General features: G+C 40.9%; 1 protein-coding gene across 1 annotated transcript in view; it reads right to left on the bottom strand.

The window, feature by feature from the left end:
- DSCAM (Down syndrome cell adhesion molecule) overlaps positions 1–23,955 on the bottom strand; it is an 888,132-nt gene that overhangs the window by 43,478 nt on the left and 820,699 nt on the right. The window contains exons 34-36 of the mRNA XM_006870860.1: positions 22,448–22,597; positions 9,530–9,727; positions 7,636–7,938 (exon numbers count right to left, since the gene is read on the bottom strand). Coding sequence (XP_006870922.1) covers positions 7,636–7,938; positions 9,530–9,727; positions 22,448–22,597 — 651 coding nt within the window. The remainder of the gene's footprint in view (positions 1–7,635; positions 7,939–9,529; positions 9,728–22,447; positions 22,598–23,955) is intronic.

The following is a 23,955-nucleotide window of genomic DNA, read 5'->3' as shown; positions in this document are numbered from 1 at the left end:
GAGTAGCATCCAATCTGTCTGGGAGGGGCTGATGAAATGAGATGGGAATGGGTCTCTTGTGATACAATAGTGAATAATTGTTATTAGGACTGACTGTGAGGGTTGGAAATGTAAAGGTGGATGTTTTGTAGCAATACAAGGGGAGTAATTGTCTTTGCAGTCTAGGAGTGGAGGTCCCTGGGACCATCAAGGGAGAAGAGCAGAGTGCAGGACCCTGCCCAGAGAAACAGTGATGCCAGAGATGGAGGCAGAGACGATGATGTGGACACATGGAGCAGCTGGGGACTTTAGAACCAGAGAGGGAGAGAGGCTGTGTGTTGATAACCGGGGAGCAGGCTTGTAGGGTATACATTTGATTCGTTGATGATGCATGGAGGGGAATGTAACCATGGCAACGAAACAATACACAATAGGATGAATGTAAAGCTAATATTCTCCCATGTAAACTATCACATAATTCACAACAAAAAATTACTTTTTTTTTTTTAAAAAAAGAAGCAAGCTGTTTGCCAGGAAACCACCAAGGCAAACAATCAAGTTCCTTTAAGATAAACTCCCCTCTAAGATTGAAACTCAAAGGGAATACATGAACAGGCATGTAAGCTTTTTGGCAACTACATTGGTAAACTGGTGAGTGAAGAGGGGGAAAGGCAGCAATGAAGAAATGGGCTGAGTTCAACCATAGTCCATTGACTCTCATTGACCTGGAGAAGACAGAGAGAAAAGGAAGGGCTGGTTGGTCAAAAGTGTGGTGAGACCTGGGGACACCTGAGCCCATGGACAAGGACATAGCCACAGAGGGCTAGAGGTGAGAGGGAAGCATTCAGCTGATATCAAGTGAGGGGAGATGCATAAGAACATCCAAACTTGCAGACAGTACTCATTTGACTTAACCTCGATGGCTTGATAACCAGAACTAGACTAGAGTGGAATTTTTTTTTTTTTTTTTTTTTTTAAATAAAAGAAACAAAATGCTACAATTTGATGAACCTGACTTATACTCATGGAGGTAGTAACTCTAAATACCAACAGAGAGAGAAGGAGTCTTCACATCAAGTATCAATGCTATCTCCTCTTTACACAGGGTAGATAGAGACTGGCAACTTAGACATTGGCTACCTACAATGAGGGGGTGATAAAAGCATGAAGTGATGGGTTTACAAGGTCTCAAGAGGGAGTTTAGTTTAAGAGTGTGTGGGGGAAGAAAGAGTCCTCAGTGAATAGTTTTCATCTTGTCTAGCTGGGTCTGGTGAAAAGAGATGGAGATACAAATCATATGCTTCAATAGTCAATAATTGTTTTCATGACTAATTGTGACTCTCACAATTGTAGAGGTAGAAGTTTTGTAACAAATGCAGGGGAGTTCTTAGTATTACAGTCCCGAAACAGAAGATCCTAGGGAGAAGAGAACAAGCAGAATGTAGGACCTTAACCAGAGAAGCAGCAGTGCCAGAGACAAGGGCAGAGATGGGGTCATGAAGAGCAGGAGCAGATGAGGACTCTAGATTCATGGAAAGAGAGGGACAGAAAGCTGGTGGCCAGGTGTAAATTATTATATATGCTTGGCTTTTTGTTTTTGTTTTTTAAATCTAAAGTGAATAGAAAGAAATACTGTTAACTGATGGTACAAGTAGGGGGAACTGATGGTACTAGTAGGGAGTTATAATCATTGTAATGAAACAAGGCATATGATTTGCTGAATGTAAAACTGATGATCTGCCATGTAAACTTTCACTCAATCCACAATAAAAACCTTAAAACAAAACAAAACAAAACAAAACAAAAACATACCCATATCAGTCATGAGGTACAACATTGTCTGTGATAGGATAATATCTATGCACCTTCAGGGAAGATGAGTTAATACCACTAACCACTATTATTCAAATTTATGCACCAACCACTAAAGCCAGTGAGGATGAAATAGGAGAATTATACCAAATTCTTCAATCTGAAATTGACCAAACATGCAATCAAGATGTACTGATTATTACTGGTGACTGGAATACAAAGTTTTGGAACAAAGAGGAAGGATCAGTAGTTAGACAATAAGGCCTTGGTGCTAGAAATGATGCTGGAGAATATATGATAGAATTCTGCAAAACCAACGATTTGTTTATTTCAAATACTTCTTTAGACAGCATAAGAGATGACTATATACATGAATCTCACCATATGAAATACACAGAAATCAAATTGACTACATCTGTGGACCGAGATGGTAGAAAAGCTCCATATCATCAGTGAAGACAAGGCCGGGGCAGACTGTGGAACAGGCCATCAGTTGCTCATATGCAAATTCAAACTTGTTGCAGACCGTGTATAGACTATACAGGCCGCAGGCTCTGAGGAACAAATGAGGCCACTGGCAGTCAATAGCAAATTGTTTTTCATCTTAGTGTTCAATTATATTTATTAATTTAATATATGGAGCCCTTGATAATCCACAGATAAATGTGATTATTTTCCTAAAAGCCCAAACTGTAAAAGTTGCAAGGTCAAGCCTTTCTCCAAAGGATTAACTAAAAATATCTTAGCTACTTCTCAGTTCTTTGTTCTATAGACAAAGAACCCATCCTCCCTAATCCCTTTTCCAGGTGCAGCCCATTCACCTAGGTGTCTCGAGTCCTCCTGAAAACCTGGCTCAGGAAGCCGAAAAAGCAGGACTTCGCCCAAGCTTTTGTCCTTACCTCTCACCTTCCCCCAACTGAGCTCAGGGGCTATAGATATGTTAGTTGAGCTTGAGAAACCAAGTTGCGGGCCTGGGATTCGAACCAGCGATGTACGATGTAAAGTTACCTAAATGTCTGGAAAATTACTGATGCTAGCTGTATCCTGTTTTAGTCCCTCCCAGCTTGGTGTGAAGCTCCTCCCCTAAATAAAACAGAGGTCCAGGCCTTCCCAGGTGTGCATTACAAGATGGAGGGCATGCAGTAAAGATTGCAGGGCAGTGAGTTGCTGCCTGCAGAGGCCACAATGCCTGTACTCCCAAGTCTGCCCACCAGTAATGTATCCACCCTGGCTTTGGGGTGCCTCCTTGTCCCCCTCCTTCTGTCTGTCTGGGTATTCTTTTGCTATCTCTATCGCCGCCAGGTATCTCCACCTCGTGAACTGAACCCCTATGTCGAGGCCAGTCCCCGACACAAACTGAAGCTGAAGAAAATGAAAACAAGTCCATGAGAGCCAAAATAGGACCTTGAGTATATCCCACCAGAATTTAGAGGTCATCTGAAGAACAGATTTGATACATTAAACACTAAAGACAGAAGACCAGAAGAGTTGTGGAATGACATCAATAACATCATAAATGAAGAAAGCAAAAAGTCATTAAGAAGACAAGAAAGAAGGAAAAGTTCAAACTGGATGTCAGAAAAGGCACTGAAATTGCTTTCCAGTGTAGAGATGCTAAATCAAATGGAAGAAATGAGGAGGTCCACAGAGCTGAACAGAAAATTTCAAAGATCAGCACAAGAAGATAAAGCCAACTATTGCAACAAAATGTGCAAAGATCTGGAGTCAGAAAACCAAAAAGGAAGAACATGCTCAGCATTTCTCAAGTTGGGGAAACTGAAGAAAAAAATTCAAACCTTGTCTTTCATTATTGAAGGATTCTCTGGGAAAATTATTGAATGATGCAGAAAGCATCAAAAGAAGATGGAAGGAATATACAGAATCAAAGTAACAAAAAGAAAGGGTTGATGTTCAACCATTTCAAAAGATAGCATATGATCAAGAGCCAATGATACTAAAGGAAGAAGTCCAAGGTGCACTGAAGGAATTGGCAAAGAACAAGGCACCAGAAACTGATGGAATGAAATTTGAAATCTTTCAAGAAAGTGAGGAGGCACTGGAGGCATCACTCATCAATGCCAAGAAATTTGGAAGACAACCATCTGGCTGAGTTATTGGAAGAAATCCATATTTGTGCCCATTCCAAAGAGAGGTGACCCAATGGAGTACACAAATCATCAGACAATATCTTTGATATCCCATGTGAGTAAAGTTTTACTAAAGGTAATACAGAAATGGCTACAAGCATACATTGACAGAGAACTTCAGAGGTTCTAGCTGGATTCAGAAGAGGATGTGGAACAAAAGATATCATTGCTGATGTCTGATGGATCTTGGCTGAAAGCAGATAATATCAGAAAGATACTTACCTATGCTTTATTGACTACACAAAGGCTTTTGATTGTGTGAATCATGACAAGCTATGGATAACATTGTGAAGTATGAGTATTCCAGAACACTTAATTGTGCTCATGAGGAATCTGTACCTGGACCAAGATGCAGTTGTTTGAAAAGAATATGGTAATACTGAATTGTTTACAATTAAGAAGGGGGTACAACAGGGTTGTATTCTTTCACTGTACTTATTCAACCCGTATGCTGAGCAAATAATCCAAGAAGCTGGGTTATATGAAGAAAAATCTTGCATCAGGTTTGGAGGAAGACTCATTAACAACCTGCAATATGCAGATGATACAACCTTGCTTGCTCAAAGTGAAGATGACTTAAAATATTTACTGATGAAGATCAAAGACTACAGCCTTCTGTATGGATTGCATCTCAATGCAAAGAAAACAAAAAATTCTCATTACTGGACCAATAAACAACATTCTTACCAACAGAGAAAAGATTGAAGTTGTCAAGGACTTCATTCTTCTTGGATCAACTATCAACACTCATGGAAGCAGCTGTCAAGAAATCAAACTATGTTTTGCATTGGGCAACTCTGCACAAGACCTTTTCAAAGTGTTGAGGAGCAAAGATGTCAGCTTGAGGACTAAGGTGCGCCTGACAGAATCCATAGTATTTTCAATAACCTCATATGCATGCATAAGCTGGACAGTGAAAAAGAAAGAAGGTAGAAGAATTGATGCTTTTGAGTTGTGGTGTTGGAGGAGAATACTGAAAGTGCCATGGGCTGCCAAAAGAATCAAAATATCTGTGTTGGAAGAAGTACAGCCAGAATGCTCCTTGGAGCTCGGGATGGCCAAACTTTGTCTCTCATACTTCAGACATATTGTCAGGAGTGATTAGTCTCTGGAAAGGATATCTATCATGTTTGGTAAGGTGGAGGGTCAGATCCAAAGAGGAAGACTCCCAGCAAGATGGATTGGCAAAGTGGCAGCATCAATGGGCTCAAGTGTGGCAACAATTGTGAGGTTGGCCCAGGACTGGGCAGTGTTTCATTTTGTTGTGCATAGGGTTGCTATGAGTTAGTGCTGACTCGATGGCAGCTAACAACAACATCTTTGAGGTAACCAGAAAGCACTTAACTCCTGGTAACACAAGTGAAAGGGATACTCTCTAGGATTTCAGTAGCCAGTAAAGAAAAATCTAATAAAAATAGAAAAGACGACAGAAAATAGCAGTAGAGCTTCCTATGGCTTGGGAGTCAGAGTGGGGATCGTAATAACAATGTTAGCAAGACAATATGCTGCTGAGCACATGAACTGCATTATGCGACATGCATATAACACAAATCCTACGTGATAGAAAATCAAAACCCAAACCCATTGTCAATGCATTAATGTTGACTCATAACAACCCTAAAGGACAGGGTAGAACTGCCCCATAGGTTTCCAAGGCTGTAAATCTTTACGGAACAGAATGCCTCATCTTTTTCATGTGGAATAGCTGGTGGGTTTGAACCACTGACTGTCTGGTAAACAGCAGGGTGCCTAATCACTGCATCACCAAGACTCTTTCTCTAAATAATGGGCACCAATGATTACAATTAATATACTCATTTTACAGATGCAGCAAATGAAGCTGAGAGAGGTGAGACAATATGCCCTTACTTCGTTGTCTCCTCTTGTCCTGATACTCTCTCAAGCTTGAAAGCCACAAAAAGCTCTATCTTGGATCCAATATCTTTTGGCACTGACTTGGCAAATAAAAGCAAACAACAAAAAATATACTTGAAGTGAAAACACCCACAAATAACAGCTCACCCTTTATCTTGAGGGGGTTGGAGGACTGGAAATAAAATAAATGAAGTCATCACTGTTTACTGTTTTGCTGCCATGAATCTTGACTTGGTTTGGACGATTCTTTGCTGGGTAGACAATTCTTATTTTATATATATATTTGCATTTATAGGGCTTATTTCAGCTGGGGCTGATGCTATAAAACCCCAGGCAATTGTAGTAATTTAAAAATGAAGGTACATTTTTGAAATAGTACCAATACAATAGCTCAGTAAATAGGTAGCAGGGGAACAATAAAAGGATTCAACAAGGTTGGATAGACCAAGCCACAAGGAGAGGCTACCATTTTCTGTTTCAGGTGAAAACGTGATTCTTCAGATGAGAAGCATATCTGGCTGCATTGGGTTAGATTCAGTGTGAAGATGTGTTTTGGTTTGCCCTGTAAATGGTTGTCAAATATATGTTGTTATTGTTAGGGGCCGTGGAGTTGGTACCCATTCATAGCAACCCTATGCACAACAGAACAAAACGCTGCCCAATCTGACACCAACCTCACAATTTTTGCAATGTTTGAGCTAACACCTAAAAAATTAGGTGTTTTCCATATAAAATTGAGGGTTCGAGCTTCTCTTGAAGAACTAGCCCATACTAGACTTCCACTTCCACTTATGGTCATTTGGAAGGCAGGCACTTGGTAGAGTCTTTTCCATTAAGACAGTCCATGAGTTCTATAAATGTCCATTCCCCCTCCTTCCCCCCATTTTCATGGGGCTCCTACTGTCATCCTCCTTCACTCATTTACATGATCTCCTGCATAATGTAAGATCACTGTAAGATACATACTGGACTTCAAACTACAGGTTAGCAGTTCCAATCTACCAGCTGCTCCTTGAAAACTCTATACAGGGTTACTATGAGTCAGAAATGATTCAATGGAACTTGACAACAATAGCCAGGCCCTGCAGACATTAGAGTTTCACCTCCCATTCTCACCCCCAGCATACTTACACCGGTTTGAGTCAAACGCCAAACTATTAGCAACTCCTTAGTCAGTTATGATCACTTTGGACAACCCATTGGTACCAAGTCCCAAACACTGGCTAACTGGCAAAGTGTCTCCTCTTATTTAAAGCCCTTGAGGTATCAGTTTTCAAACACATCCCCTCACTTTTTTACATTCCTCACATCACATGATGAGTACTCGAGTCTGCTAAACCATTGAATATGGCAGAAGCGATGCTGTGTCAGTTGCCAGGCTCAGCCTTAAAAAACACCAAACATAAGTAGTTCTACTTCCTGGTTCTTGGGACACTCACTCTTAGCATCCAGTTGCCATGATCTGAAGAAGCCCGAGCCATCCTGTGGAGAGACCTACACAGAAAAGGCTAACTGCCAGCACCAAGTTGCCACATGAGTGTGCCATTTTGGAAATGGATCCTCTTGCCCCAATGGAACCTCCCCAGGTTGCACAGTTTGGAGCAGGAAAGAGCTGCCCTTTCAAGCCCTGACTACATTTCAGATTAACAAACAAAATAAACGATTGTTGTTGTATTAAGACAATAACCATTGGGGTGGTTTGTTATGCAGTAAGCAAGAAAAGGAACACCCAGTCAGAACACTGGGAAGAGCTTTCATAAAGCAAGTATGAATTAAGGAAAAGAATGGTTCCAAACCACGGCCCACCCATTCCTCTTCTCACCTGGCCGATGTGCCTTTGGAACCGCCATGTTCATCACTCTTCCTCCATCCTGAGGTTTGGGGGGTGATGCAGTGAACCTGCAGATCCCCGATTCTGAAGGGGTGCTGGAGGTCAGACTGTCTGTGTACTCATTAGTCCCTGCCGTCAACTGTTCGGATGATGTGTCCGATATGAAGCACTCAGTAATGGTGAACTTGGCGTGCCTCAATTGTTCTTCCATCTTGGCATGTTCATAGGCCCTGGCAAGTTCTTCATAAGTGGAGGAGGCACTTTCTGTGGAGACCATGCTGCTTCTTGCTCGATCTATGTGATGAAAAAGACAAAACAAGATAGATGTCCTTAACTTTTAAACCAACTAGGGCATCCTCTATGGCATCTGGCTATTTCTTTCAGATCACTGTATAATCCCTCAGGGGTCTTGACCTTTTGATCCGAGGGCTCTGTCTCTGTTACTTATGAGGCTGGCTTCCTAAGTTGTGGCAATATGGGAAAGTTGTTTCAAAGGAATTACTGTAATATGATGTCCCTAGGTTAGGGCATTTCCTGAAATAAGTAATTCATCCCCCTTAAAAAGTTATCCATTTAGTTACAACCATTGGGAATGAGCTGTAAATCAACTGCAGCATCCCCTCCCTGCTCTGACTTGCAAATCAATCATTTGAGACCATAGAGACTATTTCATTGGCATGAATGATTTGAGTTCCATGGTTCAGCTCTTTGGGCTTCAGGATGGTTACAAATGAAGCTGGGACTTGGCATGTAAATGGTCCCCATTCCTGGGACCCTTCCCTGTGTTATTTCTAGATCTGTCACAATTTACCAGGACTACAAAATAGCCCAAACAGTACAACAGTGCCTTTTTTTTCTGGGCAACATCTTCTTGTTCAGGGAGAGTCAGTTGAAGCCCACAAAAAAGTTCTGAAGTCACCTCAGTGAAACTCTGAGACTCTTCTAAGAAGAATTAACAGCCATAAAAATACATTTACACAGTGACGTCCCACCTTAGGAACACTATTTTTGAAGTATATCATCAAGAACAAAAGAAAAATGAGTATTCAAATTTTCTACAGCTATTAGGTTCAGATGTAATTTCTTTTCAAAACTTTAAGGAGGGGGGCAACCCACTGCTATTCTTAGGTCTTAGCTTCTCTCAGAAGTGAAATCTTGGTGGTTGATGGCATCGAATGGATGACTTACCTTATAATCAACCCCTGTTTAATTGTCAAGCAGATCAGCTTATGTTCCCTATAGAGTACTATGACCTTGTCACATAACCTCAAGTGCTGTATCTTAATATTGGAGATGGCAGACAGTTCTACTCCCTTTGAGGGTAACCAGGAAATGATTGCACCATGCAAGTGAAAAATGTAAATTTCTTTTTCTCCCAGTGGGGTAGGAACTAAAAGGAGAGAGCAACTTAGGCTTGACATTCAGGACACCTGCAAAATAGGTACTCTTGGGCTCTATTTTGAAGAATTAATTCAGCTCTGGATGTAAATGCTATATAGTTGCACTGGTAACTCTGTGACAAATTGCTTAATCATATGAAAGCCACCTTTAACTAAACCAAATTGCAGTTCTTATTGAGTTCATTTTAACTCCTGGCAACCCCATATGTGGCAGAGTAGATCTGTGTGCCATAAGGTTTTCAATGGGGTTGATGCTTTGGAAGTAGTTCACTAGGCATTTCTTCTGTGGTACCTCTGGGCAGACTTGAACTATCCATCTTTCAGTTAGCAAATGAGTGCTTAACCATGTACTACCACCCAGAAACTCTTTTAAAAGATGGGGGAGGGGGAAGAAGCCCTCTAGAGAGACCATGAAATGGAGGATGCAGGCAGGTGCTATAAGCTTTGGGCTCTTAAGTCCAAGGAGGAGGAATGCAAGGCCATACCTGTGTCCTGGGAAGGGCTGACACTGTAACTATCACTCTCCTTGTCCACTGACCCCGCAGCCCTTGGAGTTGGCAGCCTCCAGTCTGTGGTGAGTGTGTGTGCTGAAATGGTGGGGTGGGGTCTGTTGAGCGTCCACTGGCTGGCATACCGGTTTCTTGCTGTTGGTCCAGCCTTTGCATTCCTCCTGGTGGTCGGATCTGTGAAGAATAAAGTCTAAAATCTGTCTTTGTCTCTAGATGTGCAAAGCTACCTGTGATAGATGTGTTGAGGTGAGCTACATACTGCTTCATGGAGTTCTTCCATCCAGCCATATGACCTACACTCCAAGGCCTAGCCCTCTGGGAATTGCTCCCGGATTCTCCCTACCCAGAGTCCTCTATTCCTTTAAGAGCTCAATCATTCACCTGAGACTTGTTGTCTAGTCACCTCTGACTCCTGGTGACCACCTTATGTATAACCGAAGGAGCTATTTCTGGGTCCGTTGGCGTCTTCACAATTGTTATGTTTGAGCCCATTATTGAACTTCTGTGTCTACCCATCTCATTTAGGGGTTCCCTCATTTTTATGGACCCTCTACTTCACCACCATGATGTAACTGGATTGGATTCTTAAGCATTTAAAAAGTTCTGTAGGGGAAAAAACATTAGGTTGCAACTAGGAAGTTATAAGCCTGGGCCTTGCTTTGGCTCTTAATAATCTTATAACCCAGTGTTCATCTTTTAAACTACTCAAGTATCTCCATTTTTATAAAATGAGTGAGCTCAGCCAAATATGCTCTAAAGTCACATTCATTCTAAAGTTCTTCCATTTTAAACACCCTTTTCATTTCAGTGGTATTATCTGAACTTTGATGAAGATGAGTTGGATTATTCAATATGAAAGACAAAGGGTGAAAGGGCATCCAGGTTTCACATCTTTAAGACCTAAAAATAACATCATGATAAACAGAGGAAAGATTGAAGTTATCTAAGAGTTCATTTTGCTTGAATCCACTATCAACACTCATGGAAGGAACAGTCAAGGAATCAAAAGATGTATATTGCATCAGTCAAACAGGCCTCACAAAACCTCTTTAAAGTGTTCAAAAGCAAAGATGTCACTCGGAGAACTAACGTGTGCCTGATCAAGCCATGGTATTTTTAATTGCCTCATATGCATGTGAAAGTTAAACAAGGATAACCATAGAAGATGTGATGTAATTGAGTTAAGGTGTTGGTAAAGAATATTGAAAGTACCATCGAAGTTGTTGTTAAGTGCCATTGAATAAGTTTCAACTCATAGAGACCCTGTTTCAAAAGAGCAAATCTGAGAGGGACATTATTGTACTGAATTATCTATGTACTCCCAAGATCCTGCAAGTATTTCTAGGGCCTGGCATGTGTGTTCATATTTGGACCTTCCACTGAACCTAATAAAATTTATGGCCTTATACCAACTCCCAAAAAGAATAGGTAGGACCCAAGATTCAAGACTTGACTTTTGTTATTAAAAGATTCTCCGGGCAAATTATTGAATAATGCAGAAAGCATCAAAAGAAGATGGAAGGAATACACATAGTCACTGTACCCAAAGGAAATGGTTAATGTTCAACCATTAAAGAGGTAGCATATGATCAAGAGCCAATGATACTGAAAGAAGAAGTCTTAGGTACATTGAAGGAAATGGCAAAGAATAAGGCGCCAGAAATTGATGGAATAAAATTTGAAATTTTTCAAGAAAGTGAGGTGGCACAGGAAGCACTCACTCATCTCTGCCAAGAAATTTGGAAGACAACTACCTGGCTGACTAATTGGAAGAGATCCGTATTTGTGCCCATTCCAAAGAGAGGTGACCCAACGGAATGCGAAAATCATCAGACAATATATTTGATGTCCCATGTGAATAAAGTTTTACTAAAGATAATACAGAAACGCGGCTGCAAGCAAACTTTAACAGAGAACTTCCAGAGGTTCAAGCCAGATTCAGAAGAGGCCATGGAACGAGGGATATAATTGATGATGTCCCATGGATCTTGGCTGAAAGCAGAGAATATCAGAAAGATGTTTACTTGTGCTTTTTTGACTATGCAGAGGTTTTCGATTGTGTGGATCATGACAAGCTATGGACAACATTGCGAAGTATGAGTAGTCCAAAGACTTATTTGCGCTCATGAGAAATCTGTACCTGGACCAAGAGGCAGTTGTTCGAACAGAACAAGAGAACACTGAATGGTTTAAAATTAATAAAGGTGCGCGACAAGGTTGTATTCTTTCACCATACTTATTCAACCTGTATGCTGGGCAAATAATCCAAGAAGTTGTGTTATATTAAGAAAAATATGGCATCAGGATTGGAGGAAGACTCATTAACAACCTGCGATATGCAGATGATACAACCTTGCTTGATCAAAGTGAAGAGAACTTAAATTCTTTACTGATGAAGATCAAAGACTACAGCCTTCTGTATGGTTTGCATCTCAATGCAAAGAAAACAAAAATCCTCATTACTGGACTAATAAACAACATTCTTATCAACAGAGGAAAGATTGAAGTTGTCAAGAACTTCATTCTTCCTGGATCAACTATCAGCACTCATGGAAGCAGCAGTCAAGAGATCAAACAACATGTTGCATTAGGCAAATCTTCTGCACAAGACCTTTTTAAAGTGTTGAAGAGCAAAGATGTTAGTTTGAGGACTAAGGTGTGCCTGACCCAAGCCATGGTATTTTCAACTTCATATACATGCGAAAGCTGAACAGTAGAAGAATTGATGCTTTTGAGTTATGGTGTTGGAGGAGAATATTGAAAGTGCCGTGGGTTGCCAAAAGAACTAATAGATCTGTTTTGTAAGAAGTGCAGCCAGAGTGCTCCTTGGAGGCCAAGATGGCCAAACTTCGTCCCTCATACTTTGGACATATTGTCAGAAGGGACCAGTCACTGGAGAAGGATATTATGTTTGGTAAGGTGGAGGATCAGAGGAAAAGAGGAAGAACCCTAATGACATGGATTGGCCAAGTGGCAGCATCGATGGACTCAAGCGTGGCAATAGTAGTGAGGTTGGCCCAGGATTGTGCAGTGTTTCGTTCTGCTGTGCATAAGGTCGCTATGAGTTGGTGCTGACTCGATGACACCTAACAACAACAACAAGGTCACTTTATAGATAAGACAATGAAATCCAGGGAGAAGTGGCACAACTATTAAGTGATGATAGAATTCAGTGGAACCATTGTCTGAGTTCTGTGTTTTTGTTGTTGTTGTTGTTGTTAGGTGCCATCAAGTCAGTACCAACTCATAGTGATCCTGTGCACAACAGAACGAAACACTACCCGATCCTTGGTGACCTCACAATTGTTGCCACGCTTGAGCCCATTGATGCTGCTACTTTGTCAGTCCAGCTCTCTGGGGGTCTTCCTCTTTTTCTCTGACTCTCTACCTTACCAAACATGATATCCTTCTTCAGTGACTGGTCCCTCCTGACAATATGTCTGAAGTATGAGAGACGAAGTTTGGCCATCTTAGCCTCCAAGGAGAACTCTGGCTGCACTTCTTACAATACAGATCTGTTGGCTCTATGGGCAGCCCATGGCACTTTCAATATTCTCCTCCAACACCATAACTCAAAAGCATCAATTGGTCTACGGTCTTCCTTTTTCACTGTCCAGCTTTGTCTTGTATATGACGTTATTGAAAGTGCCATGCCTTGGATCAGGCTTACCTTAGTCCTCAAGCTGATACCTTTGCTCTTCAACACTGTGACTGTCTGTTATTTAACCATATATGCCATCACCCTAGGCATCTGAGTGTTCTAATACAGTGTCTGCATGACATGAGCTCATTTATAACTCGATGTTGGAGTATTAGAGATTGCCACAGGTTAAGTGGTGAAATGACTCTTTTTAAATGAAAGCTTTTCCTCTTTGCAAGTTTCTTGTCATTGGACTTTGAACTTAATCCATCATTTTGTGCTGCTGGATATGAGCTTTAAAATGGCAACCAAATCAATGCATTTTAAGATTTCCTGGGCCATCTCAATAATGTCTTGGTACATATTCTCTAGGGTATTGATTTTAAGACGTGATTTCATTCCTTTCTTGCAAAGTTCCAGCAAAGAACTCTATTGGGAGGTTTTCTTTTTTTCCCCTTGATTGGTATGAAAATGAGCTATGCTAGAGTGCCAAGCTCTCTAGACAACAAGGTGTGTAAGATAATTGAATCTCTCCACTGAAATGCTAGCAAAGAGGTCCTCAAAGAGATAGAAAAACATTATCATGGGTAGGAGGTGGAATATCTTCCAGGCACTATTGACTTGATAAGTGGAGCTTAAACAAGCAGAGCTTGTTATTTAAATGCTAATGAATCTTTTCCAGAAAATTACCCTGATCCTTGCATGAGTTTTGAAGGTTCTCAGTTTTATTCTTCTTTTAAGTTGTATGCAATTACAGCTGTGGAACACTCTGAGCAGGCTTAGTTTGATCAGGGTGTTTGGAAGGGACAGTTCCATAGTAAATTTTCTAGTAATGTGCAGAAATGTACTCAGATCTTTGAATAAGTTACAAAGGTTCTCATTTTTATTTTTTGGAAGAAAGGCTTGACGATCTGCTTCCGAAAGGTCACAACCTTGAAAATCACATGGAGCAGTTCTACTCTGCACACATAGGCTAGCCTTGAGTGGAGTCAACTTAATTACTAGTAACAACATTTTTGTTGTTGTAAGTTATTACAACTACAGCTGGTGGGTCTTTCTAAGCTGGTTTACTCCTGCTGAGGATGCTAAGAGGGGTCAGCACCACAGTTCTACTTTTAAGAACATCATGGTGGTGGTGTGCCGTGGAGTTGGTTCTGACTCAGCGACCCTATACAGGTTTCCATGGTTGTAAATCTTTACGGGAGCAGAAAGCCTCATCTTTCTCCCGTGGAACAGCTGGTAGTTTCGAACTTCTGACCTTGCAGTTTGCAGCCTGATTTGTAACCATTATGCTATCAGAGCACCTTACTCTAAGAACATACTTTCCCCAATTCTTCACCTGAGGCAGGTGGACAGAGGCCATCATTCCCACTTACCCCTTTTCATTGAGGTCACCCTACAGGGAAAATTGCAGGGTGCAGGAACATGTGTTAGCTGCTATACAAAGCCAGATCTCTCTTCCACTTAGCTTTGGTCATTATCCCTGCTTTCTAGATGAGGACAGTTTTGCCAGTAGCCTGATGTTGTTGTTGCTGTTGTTACGTGCCGTCGAGTCGGTTCCGACCCATAGCGACCCTGTACAGGGTTTCCGAGGGTGTAAATCTTTACGGGAGTAGAAAGCCTCATCTTTCTCCTGCAGAGCAGCTGGTAGTTTCTAACCGCTGACCTTAGGGTTCGCAGCCCAATTCGTAACCACTACGCTACCAGAGCTCCTTATAATACTGAAAATATAGGTCATGATATTAGTTTTCCTTGAACCACACCTACAATTCTGTTCTGCTCTAGCCAGCAGCCTAGAGGGGAAATTGTCTCTGTATGTAGAATACTGGGGCGCGTGGTACATTTTTTTAACCATCAGGCTTTGGGAGCTTTTGTTTTGTTCCTGAACTGTTCTGTATGATAGCTCCTGAAATAGCAACTTTTTTTTAAACTTATATTCCACTGTGTAACCTCCTTTGTATGACTTACTAGCTAACCTACTAAGCAGATAAATGTTGAGATTTACTGCCCCACCATGGAAAGTATTTTGTTTGGCTCCCCAAAATTCTAATATAAATAAAAGTTAGGTATGAGGCATCATGTCTGCTAAACAGCCAATGAGTTATAGGGTTAATAAGATAAATAGCTCTTGGCCTTCAACAATGGTTTGAATTAAGGTTCTGCCCAAATAAAATGATTTTATTTACCCTGAATTTGGAATAAGAGAGGATTTTGTGGATAATAGAATTCCAAAATAGGTCATGTGAACTAGCATTGTGGTCCTGGTACTAATTTGCCTTTTCCCCTTAGCTATTGGTGTCTGTGCTTTGCAGATGCTGAGGCTTCAAATTTCAGTGATGAATTTCCTGTTTGCCTGATAGAGGAAGATGCTGGTAGAACTGAATATTCCTATAATTTAATTGACAAATATTTATTAAGGGTCTTTTCAGAAAACCCTTTAGCCATATCAGCTGTTTCTTTCAATACTGCCCCTACTCCCATTCTGAGTGTGAGGTAGTTATTTTTCCAAAATTGTAATAACAAAGTTGTATCCATGTTGTAAATGTTTCTTGTTTAATAAATGTTTAAAGTCCAATCTGTAGTCTCTATCTTCCCTTTCATTGACATCATTACAACTTAAATATGGGGTGGTTGAAAGCACTTTGAATGGGCTTTCAGGGTTTGAAGATCAGTTTCACTATTCACTGGCTGGGTAATCCATTCCAAGGACACTAAAGTTGGTGTCCCTATTTCCCTCATCTCTGAGACTGGGATGGCATCATCACCTACCTTGTGAGATTTATGGTCCAGGGAGACTCAGGAGCTAGCACATGTAAGGACCTAGGGAGGACTCAGTCATGGGACTTTGCCCATGGCTCTAGAGTGAAGCACACTCAGCAAGAGAAGGAACCCCTCCTGAGTTTATTGGGAAGATGTGGGTCAGGAGATTTGGTGAGTTGATCCAGAGGCTAAAAACTCAATTGAGAGTATTTGTATTTGAAAGAAAAAACACCCATAGAAAATCATAAAGGTAAATAATGGAGAACACAGGTGATGCAAAAAAAAGCTAAATACTAGAGGAAGTATGGGCAAGAGCCATGTCCTATATATTTCCAAATTCATTTGGTAAATGCTCTTTGCATGAATGAATGAATGAATGGAAAACACTCAGGTAAATATAACAACAACAAAAACAGGTCAAGGCTAATACTTATCACTTCACATGTCTTCATATCTTTGTACATTTTAAAGTGAAAAAAAAAAGTTGAATTTACTTCTTAGTGAGAATGATCTGTTTGGTAAGTAATGGCAAAGTGTGGTTGGTCATTACTATGTATGAGGTAGCATCAAAATGTTTATGGGAAAATGGAATGAAAAGATAAAATTTTTCCATAAAGCTTTTGACTCCATCTCATATAGATTAAGAAAGATCCCTCTGGGGGTGAGGGCATGCATACACTTAGCTGATTACATGCCTGAGGAGATAACAGAATAAAGAACGGAGAACTGAACTGATTGCCCAAGTCCTGTTAAAGCAACTAAACATACTTTCTTTTCCATCCCTATTATTCTGACTTTGGAATTTGATAGCTGATCCATATTTTAATAGATGCTAAATGCCTACTGTGCCAGACTGTGGCTTGTATTGAGAACAAGGACATGAATAGAGTTCCAGCTCTCCAGTCTATTGGAATTCCACAGGAGAGGTAGCGAAGGGAACAGAGTAGCAAACACAGCCAAGTGATAGGTTTTCACATGTCTAAAGAGATAAATAGCATATTGTTACCATTTCCCCTGTTTTCATGCTAAGAATTTATTGCAACTTGGTGGCAGACTAATAAATACCTAGAAACATAACTTCTATATTCTAGTCATCTTCATGTGCAAACATATTTTAGGTGGTTTTTCTTACAAGTAAGAATTCCTATCATGGCACACAGTCCTAACACAACTAGAATAATGAATTCTGTAGGTGAGGAAAACAAGGATATAAATGAACCATTGTGAATATGCCAAGCTCAAGTGAGAAGAATGGAGAACATGTCCCATAGCATTGGGTTGAGACAGGGTCAGGCAACCAGCCTTAGGTAGAAGCAGCGAGCAGGAAGGTGGTCTGGAAAGAGTGTATGGTTTCAAACTATGTGGCAATATTTCTAATTCTACTTAAAGGATGGAATGCATGCTGTCTCTCAGACTGTGGTTTTAGGGAATACTGAATGAAAAAAAAACGACCCAAAGGTCTCTTACTAATACAGGGTGTTCTGCAGATGCTAATATTCTTTTTAAATATTTTTTATTTTAAGAACCAGAGACAATTGCATAAATTAGAGTAGATGTGCTTAATTTGAATAAAAGTTATTGAATGAAGTTCATCACAAATGAAAGAAACATTGTTTTGGAAGCTGACATTGCTTCATTGTAGAATGATGATAATGCTAAGTTCCTGGGAGGGCATCCAGAGCTCCGAGAATGGAGCACACACATGATCCTTCTCTGCTCATCCCTTATCATTTCCCACCATTCACTGCATTCCAGGGCTGCTGGTGCCTCCCAACATTTCCAGATGTCTTAAGCAGTTCCTTAATTCCTTGCTGTTCTTCCTCAAAAGAGGTCTTCCCAAATGACCTAGATCTAAGGGAGCTCCTTGCTTCCCACTGCCTCCACTGGCCCATTGTCTGAAGACATACTAGATACACAAATGGGCAATGACCAGACCATCTCTAAAACTGCAACTCTGACCCACAACCTGCATCAACCAGCCAGAACATCAAGCCACTTTCTGCAGCCACCAGTCCAGGAAGCCAAATGACAATCTCCATAACAATGGGCCCCAAATGACTAGAAATTGATTATTTACTGATGTTGTTGTTGTTAAGTGCCGTCGAGTCGTTTCCGACCCATAGCGACCCTGTAACAGGGTTTCCAAGGCTGTAAATCTTTACGGGAGCAGAACGCCTCTTCTTTCTCCCGCGGAACAACTGGTAGTTTCGAACTGCTGGCCTTAAGGTTCGCAGCCCGATTCGTAACCACTACGCTACCAGAGCTCCTTACTGATAGTCACCTTAATTTTTTTCTCCATTTCCAATTGTTGTTGTTGTTAGATGCTATCAAGTCATCACCAACCCATAGTGACACTCTGCACAACAGATTGAAATACTGATTGATCTTGCGCCAAACTCACCATCATTGCTATGAGTTGAGCCCATTGTCACTGCCACTGTGCCAATCTACTTCATTGGGGAGTTTCCTCTTTTTCTCTGATTCTCCACTCTACCAAACATGATATTCTTCTCCAGAGACTGGTCCCTCCTGATAATACACCCAAAGTACAAGACCATCATGGCCTCCAAGGAGCACTCTGGCTTCATTTCTTCCAACACCTGTCTGTTCTTTTGGCAGCCCATGGTTCTTTCAATATTCTTCTCTAATACGATAACTCAAATGCATCAATCTTCTATGGTCTTCCTTATTCACTTTCCAACTTTCATATGTGGTTACTGAAAATACCATGGGCTGGGTCAGGCGCACCTTAGTACTCAAACTGACACCTTTGCTCTTGAACACTTTAAAGAGGTCTTATGCAGCAGATCTGCCTAATGCAATACAGCATTTGATTTCTTGAGTGCTGCTTCCATGAGTGTTGATGGTTAATCTGAGCAAAATGAAGTCTTTGACAACTTCAATCTTCTCTCCATTTATATGGACGTTGCTGATTGGCCCATAGTTGAGGATTTTTGTTTGCTTTACATTGAGATGCAATCCATACTGAAGGTTGTGGTCTTTCATCTTCACCAGTTAAGTATATTAAGTCCTCTTCACTTTCAACAAACAAGGTTGTATTATCTGCATATCGTAAGTTGTTAATAACTCTTCCTCCAATCCTGATACCACGTTTTTCTTCATATAATCCAGCTTCTCGATTATTTGCTCAGCATACAGATTGAATAAGTGTGGGGGAAAGAATACAACCTTGTCGCACACCTTTCCTAATTTTAAACCATTCGTTCTTCCCTTGTTCTGTTTGAAAAACTGCCTCTTGGTCTATGTACAGGATCCTCAGGAGCACAAATAAGTCCAATATACTCCCCTAACCAATCGTATAAGAGGCCCCACTTCTTATTAGCCTACCTCTTGCTTCCTTATGGGGTCCTGGTGTAGTGCTATAGGATAAGCACTGGGACCACAAGTTTGGTTTGAACCACAAAGTGTAATACTTTCCTATTCTCTGATGCCTTTGAATTGTGCTGTTGGAGGAGAATACTAAAAGTGCCATGGGCTGCCAAAAGAACCAATAGATCTGTTTTGGAAGAAGTGCAGCCAGAGTGCTCCTTAGAGGCCAAGATGGCTAAACTTCGTCTCTCATACTTTGGACATATTGTCAGGAGGGAACAGTTGCTGGAGAAGGATGTCATTCTGGGTAAGATGGAGGGTCAGATAAAAAGAGGAAGACCCCCAACGAGATGGACTGGCCAGGTGGAAGCATTGATGGACTCAAGTGTGGCAACAGTAGTGAGGTTGGCCCAGGATCGCACATTGTTTCGTTCTGCTATGAATGGGGTTGCTATGAGTCGGTTCCAACTCGATGGCATCTGACAACAACAACTCCTCACTGGACTGCCTTTGAGTCTCTGCCAAACCCAAGTGATGGTGGCTAGCTCCCTTGCTGCATCAAGCTCTAAGTAACCTTTGTTGTTGTTTAGTTCTGTTGAGTCGGTTCTGACTCATAGCCACCCTGTATAAGGTTTTCAAGGAATAGCTGGTGAGCTGGAACCACCAACCTTGTGGTTGAAACCAACTTTGCAGTCCAGCACATTAACTCACAGCACCATACCATGACTCCAAGTAGCCTTTATTTGCTCTCATTTGGGTGACCTTTTGCCACACTGGATTAAATGAATGTCTTTTTGTATCCTCCTCATGAAAGAAGCTGAACACTGGGCCATAGTTAAACCTTTCATTGATATGTTGAGTGTTGAATGCATTGGTTCTCAAAGTCCTCTAAGCATGCTTGCAATATTATAGCCATGGGACCTATGCTCCTCCCTTCAATGCCCTTCCTGCCACACTCCCTTTGCTGATGTATAGTTTCTGCTTATGATGCAGATTCATATTTTCGTTTAGATTTTAAATGCTATCAAGCCATGTCTTCCTTGCTTTGGAGCTGATCATGCAGTTGCAAGGTTCTCTGTGCTTAAACTTCATAGTCTTGTCTCCCATGTCAACTATATATTGACTGCTAGCCTTCCTCTATTTCTTGGCTAACTTACACACTGAAACGGAGGTGGAAATGCACGCAGCTTTTTCATTTGGCAAAAAGAATGTGAGGTCCAAGACACCAGCATCAGATTCACCTAGGATGCTTGTTGTAATACAGATTTCAGAGTTCCACCCAGGATCAACTGGATTAGAATGTCATGATTAGAATGACCTGGAGCCTGTATTTTAAACAGGCACCCTAGTGATTCTGATACACACAGATGGTTTGGGACTACTACTAGGGTTTCTGTCCTGTGTTCTCTCTTTGCATCTAAATGCCTAGTTCTTCAGGCTCTAAATGTTTCCCTTGATATAATAGTAAAGAGAGCTCAGAGAGGTATCAGAGCAGAGTATGATATGGCTGGAAGCCATGCCAGGATGGAGAGAATGTTAAAGACCTCAGAGTTTTTAAGGGAGTAAGGTTCTCATTTATGTTGTTGTTGTTGTGTGCCTTGGAGTCGGTTCCGACTCATAGCGACCCTACACAGGGTTTCCGAGGCTGTAAATCTTTACAGGAGCAGAGCGCCTCATCTTTCTCCCGCGGAACAGCTGGTAGTTTCGAACTGCTGACCTTGTGGCTCGCAGCCCGATTTGTAACCACTACGCTATCAGAGCTCCTTTATATCCCTTCCCAAATGAAACTGTCACCCAGTCCTATTCATGACTTGAGAGTATGCTGATGTCATCAAAGAAGGAAAATGAGTGGAAGAGTTAGAAAAAAGTTGAGAAATAAAAGATTCCTTTCCCATATTCTTAAAAACATCCTTTCAGATTAATTTCAGTAACTGTTTAAACTGTTTTCCTGTCCATGACAAGGTTAGTCAATAATCAACCTGTATTACCTAAAGAAGTTCAGTGCATTTCACAAATGCTTCACCAGACAGAGAGAATTTATGAAGAATAACTCTCAATACTATAATATTTATTTTACTAATAATAACACACCAAGAATGTAAATTCCAGCAAAGAGTGATTAGAGATTTAAAAGGCAGACATCAAAGCCTTCAAAATGATAATAATCAGGACAGCAATTTCTCAATCTTTTAAAGAGATTTAGAAACAATTTCAATTATGAAGAAACAAGAATAACTAATTAATAAGCCCTAGATACCTATTAGGGAATTTAATTTCACTGAAGTAATTGATTTCCATATATTATGGATACAAATATGAATAATTGAGCCCAACATAATTGCCGGATTTACCAGGGCTATAATGTTTCTCCAACAGTTTGTTCAGGAGAAAAACTTAAGTGTTGAGAACAGACATATCAAGATCAGAATCTTGGTGTCATTGCTTATTAAATGTACAGCTTTGGTTTGTTTATCTAACCTCTCTAAAACTCAGTTTTTTCATGTGTAAAATAGTGACTATCATACTTGCTTTTCAAGTAAGTATCTTACAGGTTTATTGCAAAGATAGCATATATGACAAAGCCTTTCTAGTTTGTCTCTGGCACATAGTAGGCATACAGATAATGTGAACTGCCTGCTCTTCTTTGTGGATTGTCTACATACACACAACATAATAAAATTTCTAGCATTTTCAGTAGTTAAGCAATACCAAGAGTTATTGGCTTCAATTAAACACTTTTGATACTAGCTAAAATCATACTGGACTCCTGGTGTGGTGCTGTAGGATCAGCACTGGACTGTGAACCACAAGGTTGGAAGTTCAAACCCATCAGCTGCTCCTCAGAAACCCTATACAGTGTCACTATGAGTAGGAACTGACTCAACAGCACCTAACAACAACAATAACAAAGATCAAACTGTTGTTGTTAAGTGCCTTGGAGTTTGTTCTGACTCACAGTGACCCTGTACATGGTTTCCAAGGAGTATCTGGTAGGTTTCAACTACTGACCTGTAGATAACAGTCCAGAGCTTATCCTACAGCACCACACCAGGCAATATTATTACATCTGATTGTTCGTTAGGTATAAGGCTGGAAAGTCACAATGCTTCTCTGGCTAGGGAAAGAAGCTCATGCCCACATCATTGTAAGGGTTTTTAACTCACTTGTTCCTGGGCGAGCATCCGAAACATCCACCAATGGCCCTGTGGCCTGGGATACTGACTGGTAGTGGACTGTGTGCGTCACCGTCAGCGACTTCTGTTTAGCTGCTTCTCCAAAATCAGCATCAGTCAGCAGGACTGTGGAACGATCATCTACAAAACAGCAGTAACACAAAAAACCAAATACTTATCATCTTCTTTGTTCTCATGCCATAAAAAAAATAATAATAACACTTAAAGGAATCCCTGTTTTTTTCTCTCCTCAGGTGCCACTGGTAATAATAATAATAGTCTACTATTGTTAGCTGCCATTGAGTTGTTTCACAATTCATGATGACCCCATCCTTAATGAAAGGAAGTACTTCCTGTGCTGCCAGGATCAGCTGTGGATCGGACCATGGTGTCCCATAGGGCTTTCCCTGGCTGATTTTTGGAATCACATCACCAGGTCTTTCTGGCTAGTCTGTTGTAGTCTGTGAGCTCCACGGAAATCTGCCCAGCATCATACTGGCAAGTTGTTTTTAACTCACAGAAACCCTGAGGTTTCTGTGGCTGTTATCTTTAGGGGAGCAGAAAGCTTTATTTTTCTCCAATGGAGCTGCTGGTGGATTCAAACTGCTGACCTTATGGTCATCAGACCAATGCATAAAGAACTACACCAGCAAGGCTCCTCATCATCATAGTAATACGAAAGTCTCCACTGTCCGATGGATGCTGGCTGACCTTGCATGAGGGGCCTCAGCTGGGAATCAAACCTGGGTTTCTATCACTGAGCCACCGATGTCTCCATAAAACCAATTACTTCTTCTAAAGGACCAGAGCAACTACAAACACTGTACCTAGAATGGCCCCGGAATGTTAAGCCAAAGATCTTTCTTTGGGGTTGGCTATTGAAGCATGAGTTAAACAAAATGAGCCAGATGTAGAGTATGGGCCTTTCTCTTCCTTTGGGCTTGGTTTCTTTTGGATTAAGCAAACACTGAAGTTAACGGTGGTGGTGGTGAGGGCTTCTTGTTTTAACTGCTCATTTAACATTGTTTTAAATTTCTATTTGCCAAAAGCTCACCTAAGACATTATCAGCAATGTCAACCCCACCCAGGCAGGGGCTACCATTTAAAATAGGTCCCTTTGGCTGCTAAGGGTTCAGTAGTACTAGAAAAACATCACTCCAATTTTCTCTTGTTGTTAGTGCTGTTGAGTCGGTTCTGACTCATAGCAACCCTGTATAGAGCTTCTGATAAGTGGCTGGTGGGTTTGCCCACCTTGCAGTTAGCAGTATATAATATATGTATATGTATAATCTATATATCACAGATAGATACATAGATAGGTATAGATATGTGTATGTGTTTATTTATGTAACACACACACATATCTATACCTATCTATGTACCTATGTATTTTTGAAGCTACAAGGGAGCTTCAAAAAGTTGATGGAAAAATGGAATTAAAAGATAATGGAATTTTTAATGATCTTTTTGAATCCTCTATGTGTGTGTGTGTGTGTGTG

This window comes from Chrysochloris asiatica, unplaced genomic scaffold (assembly GCF_000296735.1).
Source record: "Chrysochloris asiatica unplaced genomic scaffold, ChrAsi1.0 scaffold00154, whole genome shotgun sequence".
NCBI classification, from domain to species: domain Eukaryota; kingdom Metazoa; phylum Chordata; class Mammalia; order Afrosoricida; family Chrysochloridae; genus Chrysochloris; species Chrysochloris asiatica.
The sequence above is the reverse complement of the archived record's forward strand: the minus strand, read 5'-3'. Positions and strand labels throughout refer to the sequence as shown.